Source organism: Lactuca saligna, chromosome 2 (genome assembly GCF_052625555.1).
Source record: "Lactuca saligna cultivar CGN05327 chromosome 2, ASM5262555v1, whole genome shotgun sequence".
NCBI lineage: Eukaryota > Viridiplantae > Streptophyta > Magnoliopsida > Asterales > Asteraceae > Lactuca > Lactuca saligna.
The window spans coordinates 103,131,222-103,142,992 of NC_136418.1; the positions used below are offsets into that span (position 1 = coordinate 103,131,222).

Genomic DNA, 11,771 nt, shown 5'->3' on the forward strand with positions numbered 1-11,771 from the left:
AGTGATTTCAGAAAATCTGGGTTGCCGTGTATGTCGAATTTTCTTTTTGGAATTTTTCTCAGATGTCTTACCGGAAGAGTAGTTGGGTTGGATAGAGGAAGAATGGAAGTATATGCCATGGTGATGGGTATATACTATGACATTAGTGTCGATTATGCAACACAGCTGTGGAAGGAATTTGTAAAAAGCCTAGAACATACAAATTCGGAGAAGGGAATTTCGTGTGCAAGATACTGGAGCTTAATTCTTGAACACGTGTATGAGAAAGAAGAAATTTCGATGCTGTCAAATGTTGAAGTTGCTGAATTTTCTTTCTTTCAATTCCCCAAAGCTGTAGAAGATGATGAAGTGATATTTACACATGTGGCTCGTATTCCAGATGCGATGCTTCACAAAGTTTCTCCCACCCACAAAATTTTGGTGAGATATTTGCGAACTGTTAATACAAATGAGCCAACTGGAGTTTTATTAGATGTTGCTACTCCATCTAAAACAAAGAAGGCTAGTAAGAAACTTGTGAAGGGTTCATCATCATCAGTACCAGCTGAAGTCATTCCAACTGAGGAACCTTCAAAGAAGTCGAAGAAGGAACTCTTACCTTCCAAGTCTGGGGTACTGAAGCAAATTCGCAAAGCGGAAGTGAGTAGTAAAGGTGTTACTATTCGCAATATTCCAGCGCCAGTATCTCCAACAAAGAAGCGACAACGAGCTGAAGACGTTGCGAAAAATATGCAACGTACAATGGTGAAACGAAGAAAGATGGTGATTCGCAATGAATCATCTGAAGAAGAAATTGTCCCAGAAACTCCACCTGTCACCACAATGGTACCTATTTCTTTACCCATTATACGAACTTCGCAAATTTCTACCACTGTTTCCCAAACCAAACCACTCGAAATAGTTGTTACCAAATCAGTTACTGAGGAGGTTCCTATTTCTGATATGGTTGTCAATGTATCTGATACGGGGGCACCTATCCTGAGTGATCCACCATCCATTCAAACAACCTTACCCATTTCATTCCCTGTTACCACTTTATCTACTACTTCAAACATTTTTGACCATGCTCTTCAAAACCCTTTCACCACACTTTTCCCTTCGCAATCAGCTGAAAATCCTCAACCCTCGCAACCTTCGCAACCATTGTCTGAACCAGAAGTCGAAGGAGGTGCCTTTGGAGGGATACTTGATGATATTCCTTTTGATTCAGATGAAGAAGATATTCCTGATCATATGCTGATGACAGGAAAACAGTTTAAAATACTGAATCAAAAGTTGAAGACCATTATTCAATCACAGGCTGATTCTGGTCGAATGTCTTCAATATCTGCCATGGAGGTTGATATCATGATCAAAGGAGCAGAGAAACGAATAATGGAGAAAATTGCTCAATCTGATAAAAACAATGAGCTCAGAATTATGTCACAAGGCAATAATTTTAATTCTGTAGTTCAAGATCTTCGCGCAGTTACAAAAGAACGTCATGTTCTTTTTGTACAAGATGTTAAAAAGGTTCGTGAGGATGTCAACTTCAAAATTCAGGAGTTGAAGTCTGAACTTGCGAAGGATCTCCAGGATGTCCACGTAAAACAAGACGCAGTTGAAACGCAAATTGTGGATATTTCTTCTCAGCTTCAAAAGCTGCATAATATTCCTGTTCTTGCCGATCACAAAGCAGAAATAATGATGAAGTTTGATCAGCTAATCCAGTTGGTCACTGATCTAAAAACAACTCTTTCGCATTCTTCATCCTCTCAAATTCTTACTCCAGAATTCTTGTCTCTAAAGATTAATACTTTGGAACAAGCTATTCACAAAGCCCTTACTCCACTCACAAATTTCACTTCTTTACTTCCAAAGAGTGCTCCGCCTGTTTCCACAGGGGTGCAAGGGGGAGAAGAAGGTCGAAGCAAGGAAGAGGATGCGAAATAGTGGGAAAGGTGATATCAACTCAGCTTGTTGCTACTCTTCCAATTCCTTTAAAACCGATTTCTGCAACAACAATCACCACAAGAACAATTACCAAAGGTATTGTTATCGGAAGAAATGAAGGTGGTTCAGGCTCAAAACCTCAACAGGATGTTGTAGGAAGAGGAAAAGGAATTTTATATGAAAAATCAAAAGAAGAGTTGAAAGTAGAGGCTGAGGCTGAGATGGAGAGAATGAGGCAAGTTCAGAGCATTATGAGGCAACGGGCAAGTGATCCTCCCTCCATGAACAAAGGAGATCCTGCAAAACTTTACTCTTATGAAACCATAGAGTCAAAAGTTGTGTGTAGGGAGATGTATGAGTTCGAGAAGAAGCTTAAGAGAAGTTATGATATTGCTAACTCAGATCATTGCCAGTTGGACTTCCCTATTAATGAAATGCTATTCATCAACGCACAATACAAGATCAGTGAGAAATTTGATAATCCGAATGATTATACTCAAATGAAAATCAGATTTCATGCTGTCTTGGGGAAGAATCCTGATGAAGTTTGGTCATTAATGAAGATTAAAAAGGTTGTGATGATAAAGAAAGATATTATGTTTGAAGAGATGCTACAGAATTTCAGATACTTTGTTATCAGAGCTGACAACAAACAATATGACTTCACAGTTGCTGACTTTCCTTTGATAAACTGCAATGACTTAATTCAAGTAGCACTGATTTTGAAGCATATGGAAGAAAACAATCTCAAAGGCTCTGATACAGATGTGTTCAAAGCTGGCTTCGCACATGTGAAGACTTTCATAGACAATTATTTCGATTGTCTAGCCCTTACTGATGATGAATTAGCACATGTTGTGGGAAGGGAAGTGAAAGTTCCATGGGAGGAGACTTTGACACAATCTGCTTTGTCAAAGTATGCTGTTGGAGAAATCGGCTGAAAACCGTTTGGTATGGTGTTTTCAGGCAGAGACACAAAAGGCAATCCGAAGAAATTTTTGTTCAAGGTCTCAGAGATTGAAAGATATAATTCTTCGCAATATACGCACTTCATTATACGTATGAACAATTGCAAGAAAAATAACGAAGGAGACAAGAAAGAATTGAAGAAGGTGATCTCCTGGTATGGAGAAGTGCGAAAGGCAATTCACTCTGCAATTCAAAAGCTTATGAGTTGAATTGTATCGACTGTTTACAAAGGGGGAGAATGTTGATGTATATTGTAAAAGTCGAATAGAGTGTTTTGTATAGTTTCGCATTTTGTGTTATTTTACTAAGTCATCTTTTGTGCGAAGTTAAAATGTATAGACTTACTATACTTTTTGTTGTTCCCTATAAACAGGGACTTAGGCTAGAAGTTGTAGTACGATGCTATAACTCACTTCTGCTTAACTTTGTAATCAGTCTTTATCAATATAAGATCTGATTAATATTTACTCTCTGTGTTCTTCATCTTAAATCATTCAAATCTATCTTTTCTTTTCTAAATTGTCGATAACAATTCTCTTCATTAACTAAAAATAACTCAAAACTATATTTTATAATAATTGGATTTTTTTCAAATAAATGTGTTTTAAATTAATTAACAATAATAATAGTTAAAAATAACATAATTTTATAAATTAACTTACATTACCTTTACAAAAAACATCAAATAAGTAAACTATATATTAATTAATTATACGTTAAAACTATTACTAAATCGATAATTATATTTAGCTTAATTTGAACGCCAACAAAGAATAGTATTTAAGAATAGCAACATTAAATGTTAAATTTTAATAGATATTATAATATGGTTCAAAATAGTTAAAACTTTATATAACAAATCAATATAATAAATTATATTTTATAATTAATATTTATAATATAATTATTTTTAGAATATATTTATCACATTATACCTATATTATTTTATTCTACAAAACAACACTAACGTTTGCCTGTTTATATACCTAATACCTACAAACATGCAAAACTTTCTTATGGCAGCCAAAAGAATATAGAGTTTCAAGGTATAGGTTTTACTTACTAAAATCTAGTGAGTTAACTATTAATAGGTTTTATTTCTTTTTTATTTTTATTTCTAAATATGTATTTCACTTCACGTCGACCAACAACACTAGCTACCATAAACTTTTTCCACGATCAAGTTGTTTCTATTTACAAAACCCAATACAATAAAATCATAGAACATCCAAAATTAAATGTAAAGCTATACATGTAATGTTAACCAAAAGCACATCCAAATGGAAACTGCTAAACCAGTAGAAAGACAGATGCGACAGACGGTAGGATGGTTTAACGACATCAGTAGTGTCTACAATGGTGACGTTCCTAAACTCCATGCGAAGTCCATGATCCTAACAATCTTATAAAAATTGGGATTTAAAATATTCAATGATGGAAGCAAACTGTTGATTTAGAGATAAACCGAAGAAGCATGTGAGCATTACAGAGACATTAGTCGTTTGAAGAAAACTAAATGAATGCTACCTTTTGTTGAAAGATATATAAGCTAGACAGGGGAAAATGGGTCAATATATAGGAACAACATTTATTAAGTCGACTGTTATGGCATTTACAAAAGAACAAAAAAAGAATCGGTTCTTTGAAGGATGTCTCGATGCAATGGTTCTCAAAGGTTGTCTCCGTTTTGATAAACAGTTATAATGGTTCTCTCTTGAATTGTTGTGATGGTTAAGAAACAATCATCTACCATATATATATATATATATATATATATGATGTAAATCGTGTTTTGATATTGTGATTAATAAAAACAATCTTGTTTTATTGCACAACAGTTTTTTATGTTCTATCTTTTGTCTTCAATATTTCTCCAACACCTTCAGCTTCTTCTAAAGTTGTTGCAAATTGCTATAAAACATGCATGTCAAGAACAACCATGGTCTCCATTGGTAGGTATAAAGGAATATTATATATATATATATATATATATATATATATATATATATATATATATATATATATATATATATATATATATATATATATATATATATATATATATGAAGTTAAAATTGTTAGGAGATTGAGTTGGAGTAGTCTTAGTTTATACAATATACCAATTGAGACTGCTTTTAAGTGGACTTTGTTACTATGAGAGAAAAACAATAAGAATATACCCAAATATTGGTTCTTTCAGGATATGGAACCCCCAACACCAGAACCGTTTGGTTATCGATTCCTTAATTCATATGAAATCGGTTTTCAGTTTTTTAGTTTTAGTATGTCACCCACACAACACCCTTAGAAAATATATAACACCTAAGAAGCCAAACAAAAGCAAAATATATCAGCAACAAGACGAAATCCAACATCTAACAAGCTAAATTGCCAATAAAAAAAAAACAACATGAACCAAAATACCATGTTAGTATTCACGTGAACCAACTTTAATTTAGCCTTGCATCGGCTCTCAATTGTTCAATCCTTTTGCGGCGTATGTACAAATTTTACAAAATTTTCAAGTTTAAAACAACTCATGCCATGTGCTACTTATATGCAAAATGCTTACTATAAGTTTGTGGTTGCCTTAATTAGCATTCTGAATGTTTCGAAGAAATTCAAAAGACAAATGTCCTTGAATATAAATGTCATCATCGAGAAGAAGGGCTTACAGGCGCTGGTAGCCACACGGTGGCTGTAGGTGGTTCCGACAATGGAACAAGGCTGTAGCGGCCTAACGGTTTGCATTGATGGCAATCGTGGATACTTGGGAGGAGGAATAGATGTACCAGGAAACAATGGAGGAGAGTTTGCATGAGGAAGGATCTGTGAATATATGGTTTTTTTTTTTTTTTTTTTTTTTTTAAGTAAAATAAAAACTACTATTATTATATATTAGGTAAATAAATTCTAAAAGAGCATTACCAAGTTTTAGTAAAAATGAGAAGAGGTTGTCTTCCTTGTTGTTAAGTTTTGGTATTTATAATTTAATATCAAATGTGTAAGAATCTAAATTAAAAAAAATTTATTTAATTTTTTCATAAATTTATATCCTTAGATAAAATTTCAAAATACTTTATTATTTATTACATAACAAATATATTTGCATTACAGTATGCTGTTAAACCTGAAATTTGAGAAATAGGCATCACAATCTTACATTATCACATGATCCCAGCCCAAATAAAATAAGTATTTTTGAATAATATTAATACATTACAAAAACGATTGAGTCCAACGAACAATAGATAACTAAATGAATCTTTAATGGTCGAGGAGAGAAATGACACATAAAATTGGTCACTAACTTTGTACATTAACAAAATTAAGTGACCATTTGAGATATAGCGACTAAATGAAGTTGTTAGTGACCATACGTTATGTCCTAACAAAAAATTGGTCACTAAAATTTAATTGTGAACCTTCATTTATAATTTTATATAAAACAATTAATAATCTTTATCACTATGTATATAAAACACTTTTTTACTTTTTCGTCATTTAGAATTTACATTATAAAGACTTAACAGATATTCACCTATCATTATAAGATAAAGGAAGCAACATCTACTCATATATAAATATTTTTTTCAAGATACACTTTTTTTATCGAGACAATAATATATCCATACAAAAGTTAACAAAAAGATAATATATAAGGACATGATATAACGAACTTGTAAATATAAAGAAATATTTTCACTTATAAATCTTACTAACAGGATTAAATGATTTATTTTAAATGATGGGCAACACACATTAGCCCAAGATTTATACACACTTGTACATATATAGTCGTGCACACACTATACATAAATTGAATACGTAATCCATGTATGCGTTTTCATCTCAAATCAGAGAGACCATTCTTTCTTAAGCATCGACTTAAGCTTTGAAAGATGGGTTTGGGGCAATGTAACGCTGACTCTCATCCCTTCAGACTGATCCTTTCGTGCTGGATAAACCAACACGACACCTTCATCTCCAACGTTATCAATAACACAATTCACATAAACAGGCGTGTTTCCTCTTATATCTAGATCATACAATGGGGCATCAAGTAAGTCAACGAAAGTCAAATTCGCTCCATATAATAAAAAGTCAGCTAATCCACCATCTGATTCCATTGTTTCCTCAATACTTTTTCGCTCATCCACGCCTTGATTCATTAAGAGCAACCCGAGTTCCATTATGCTAAATTCTTCGACAGATTCTTCTGTTTTTACCACCTTAATCGATTGAGCTTTGTTTGTTAAGACCCCTTCGAACGAATTTTGTGACTCACGTTGACAAATTGTCACAGTGTTCACGTTGGACCCTTGTTTAATCTTCGCTAAACATTGCCAAACCACAGAGCAAATTGACTCGAATGGTGGAATTGTTTGATGATCATTATCTCCACATATCTTTGATTGTAGACGGGTTAACTCGGGCCAAGAAAGATAGAAAGAATAAGTGTCAATTTTCGTGTCATTTATGGTGGCCCAGTGATCACCTACTGGGTCGACCCGTTTTATAGCAAGCGGATCCTTCATTGCGCTTTTGTATTTAGTGCCCTGATCATTATGTGAAGGAGCCATAAGGAGTGGTTGTGCTGGATAAAGATCCCTAGTGGCATCGCCCCACATGTTCATAAAAATCATAGCAGAAAAAACGTCTCCAAGAACATGAGCCCAACTTACGCCAACTGATGTCGCGCCACATTTAAACATGGTTAACTGCATCGTTATGAATACTGTTAAATGCGTATCGATGTAATGGTGTTTTATATCTTTTTAGTTCATACAACAAAATGGTTTCTATACGAATGTAATCTTGGTTTCTATACTTGTCAAAAGTTTTATGTATAATATTCACTTTTTAATCAATTTGTGCAACATCGTTTCAATATTTTTACCAGTTTATTTATGTATTAAGCTTTATCTTTTTAGTTTTTACCAAAGTAGACAGTCATCACGAATTTTTTATCAATGTTTCAATTGGTTAAATAGGTTACGCAAATTGACTGTTGCATCTTTTGGTATTAAAATAAACATTCCATATTTCATATAGAGAATCATTTTTCGGTGTAAACTAGGTAAAAAAGTGAAACGCTATTGCTAAAAGCACGTTAAACCCGGGAAAAAAAAGATAATTATAACTTTTATCGTGATATATGTATGGAATTTGTTTAGTTACACATCGAGTTAATTACATGGCTTAAAAACCGCACGTACGATATTTTTTGATACCTATTATTGAAATACAACGTACCATTATATGAATACTACAAGTTATACGTACTCGGAGCAAAATCAAGAGAGCTAACGTTAAAGACTGTTAAAAAAATTGTGTTAGAAGCACATTAGACGATACTGACCTTTGTTTTTTGAACTTAGATCCATGATACACTTCATAACCATAATCTAAAAGATACTAAACTTTGTGTTGCATTACGCAAATTATTTAATTAGGTTCGAGAAAACAATATCACACGCATATTAAACGAGTTATATCAACCACAAGTGATTCTTGTTTCTTGACCTACTACTATGATTGAGAGATTAAAACACAATAAAAGATCAAGACACAAACCTGCATGAAAACCGGTGGAGAAAAAGGCAAGTCGGGACCAATTACAGGGTTAGGAACAAGAAGTTTATGTTTGTCATCATCTACTGACTCGAGCCACTCATCCAGGGTCATGTTGCACTTAGCCTCGATCATCCTTGCGCCACAGTCATTGCACTTGATATATGGTCGACCTGAATCACCCCTTCTTAAACGACCACAAGGGATATAAGCTTTGCTATGCCACTTGAAGATGACTTCCTTAATAGCGACAATGGATAACCCTTCAAAAGCTGGGCTTCTGAAATAGTAAACGGCTCGTATGTAATGAAGCTTCATGGCTAAGTCCATGGCAGTTAGTTCTTGAACCGCATTTTCACCGGATATGTATCCTGGTCCAACTGTTGTGACCTTGATGTCGTAGAATTGGCTTTCGGCTTTTGAAAACACCATATTTGTATAATGTGTTCTTTTGAAAAAAGAGAGGGAGAGAAGAGAAGAGTTAAGTTTAGACGTGGAGTTTGATTGAATGGTGGGTTGGCTATATATAGAACAAATGAAAGCGTCGTGGTTAATAATTCAATGCATGACATGGACATGATTCACGTTGTACATATAGTTATATACCTCTAAAACCTTGTGTTTTTATATACATGTGATATTTTTACTCATGTACGCTAAAGATAATCATGATTTATACTATTATAACGTGGTAAATGATCACGATTTGCAGTGAGAATTACTAAAGTTGGAGGGAAATTGTGATAACGGATAAATCAAAGTTGAGTAAGTTGATTTATATATCGCAGTTGATATATATTTTACCACATCATTGTATTTTGTGCTAATATTTATCTGATCAATTTCTATTATCGTCTTAGATATAAATATATAGCTTGATTTAATATATAAATGATGGAAATTTCCTCTAATTGCCGTATAAAAAATTATGGATTTTAATCCATCTCATCACTAATTTCTTGTTATGACAACTACATGGCCAAATAAGGATTTGTATAGATAATATTTTTTTTTTGGAATGTTGGTGTTATTCATTTGGTTTAATCATGTTTTTTGGTTATGTAATTAATCCTATACTTGCTATATCGTTGTAATTTTTCGTTGTAATTTTTCGATTTGATTTGATTTAAACACTTTTCCAGAAATTTTAAATTGGTCATAATCAAACTGAATTAAGTTTGATTTAATTGGTTTGATCAGGTGATTTTATTCGAATAATTATCCGAATAAACCAAATTTAAAAGACAGCAATCTTCAAATACACTTTAGAGAAGATGGGGATGATCGGGACCACGTTCCACCAATAATTCATCAGAGGTTTTAACCAGTACCCCATATATATCAATCGTTAAGATATATAGCATGCATGCACCTCTTTCTCAAGGGAACTTTAATTTCAGTAAATAATAAGATAATTCTTTTGTACATCTTATTTATTTTGTAAATAAATGTGGACACAACATAAATAGAAAATATTGTATTATTTTGAACGGAAGAGAGTACCAGTTGACGAAATTTGGTAACTAGGAGTTTGGTCTACAATTTCTTTTTTTCATGGTTGTTAAGTATTACATATTTTAAGTCGACAGAAAAATAATATGTTACTAACTTACTATAGTAGGTTAACCTTGATTATTGGTCCCACAAAGGTATATTTTAAGTCGACAGAAAAAAGTTATGTTACTATACGTAGGTTAACCTTGTATTAATGGTAGATTAACCTTGTTTAATGGTGCCGCCAAGGTCATCTTAACAACTGAGATTTTTTTAAATAAAAGTACATGTGATATGTTCGACTGTTGCATTTAATGGTCCGGCCAAAGTCGCTTCAACAATTGATTATCTTGCAAAAAGATTTTTTATTTCCATATTTTTTTGATAGAAAAATTAAATATCTTTTTATATTTTTGTTCGTATTTATTTTTCTAGATATTTTAAATGGTGATAAGTATATTATTTTGATAAAATTAATTAATATTTTAAAAAAGTTGTTATTATTTTAAATGAGTAGAAAAACAACTAACAAGAAAAGTTAAATAACATTTAATTTCTCTTTTTTTTATAGAGACTTATCCGTACAAAACATTTTTCTTATTTTTAAACAACAATTTATATTTTAAGAACTTGTAATGTACAATCATATAAGTTTAAATTTTTATGTATAAAGAAAAAAAATATTACATACGAATCATTTTCTTTTCTTATAGAATATAGATGTTTGAAATTTTGAAATTTTATGAAATCTGAAAATCATATTTGCATTTAGATGGAATCGATGTTGCTTAATTCGGGTTATTTGACACTAGACTATGATTTTGTAATTTAAAAAACTAGATCTTTGAAGATTAAATGCTTCTATAGCTGCTAAAAAGATGCAAATCTTTTATTATACGTGGGAATTAGTAGACTCAATATTTTCTATAAAGAGATGAAGTATTGCACATAATAGATAAAAATATACACCAGGCCATGGGTTGAATACATGAGCAAACACCAAAAGGTAACATCTACAAACATGTGCAAATATATGTCAACAAGTCTTAAAAGATTAGGAAAGGTAATCATTTCAAATAGAAGACTGTCGAATGGTCAAACTGTAATACAATTCTTAAAAGATTAGGAAAGGTAATCATTTCATAAAAAGTACCAACGACCTGGTATCGAGAAGAAAGATGGAGAAAACGAAGTTGACATATTGTAACTTTGTCTTAGAAAAAGTGTATATCAAACTCATTGTGTTTGGTATGTTGGTATTAACTTGGTTAGCCGACATGTAGATCACACTAATTTCATAAGAATTGACAAGAGTGCCGGAGCATAGTGACATGTGCAACTCTCTGAGAAGGTTGCACATCCACATGGTCTTTACGACTATATTGGCTAAATCACGATTCTTTGATTTGATGTTAAACTATTAAAGTATGTGATTTTCTTTTGATGACCATCATAAAAGATTGTCTCTAAGATAAATGGAGTACCCAAATGTGGACTGTCAAGTCACTAGATTACCCCAATATACGTCTTCATAGGGCATGGGAGTTGTGGTCATAAAGGAATATTGCAAAAGAACAAGATCGATGGTAATGTTGATGTAGTGTAGGATACGCTTGAGAGCATGAATGTATGGGTCTAAAGGTTCGTGCATATAAAGATACACTTATTGGACACCAAAAAAAGATGTTCAAGATAATAACGTTAGATAGTGAAGTGCCTTTGCAAGGTGATGATGTTGAAAAAGGATGGATATAGGGTCATTAATGGTACACCTATGACGATTATTAAAAAGAGGCAAATAA

The 11,771-nt window shown here is 32.6% G+C and overlaps 1 protein-coding gene across 1 annotated transcript; it reads right to left on the reverse strand.

Moving 5' to 3' along the window:
* Nucleotides 1-6,581: 6,581 nt before the first annotated feature.
* On the reverse strand, nucleotides 6,582-8,967 carry LOC145031266 (protein ECERIFERUM 26-like). The gene is made up of 2 exons (XM_078979791.1): nucleotides 8,479-8,967; nucleotides 6,582-7,622 (listed from the first exon to the last, which is right to left on the reverse strand). The coding sequence occupies exons 1-2, from the start codon at nucleotides 8,905-8,907 to the stop codon at nucleotides 6,759-6,761; spliced, it is 1,293 nt and encodes a 430-aa protein (XP_078835917.1). The 5' UTR covers nucleotides 8,908-8,967; the 3' UTR covers nucleotides 6,582-6,758.
* Nucleotides 8,968-11,771: the final 2,804 nt, after the last annotated feature.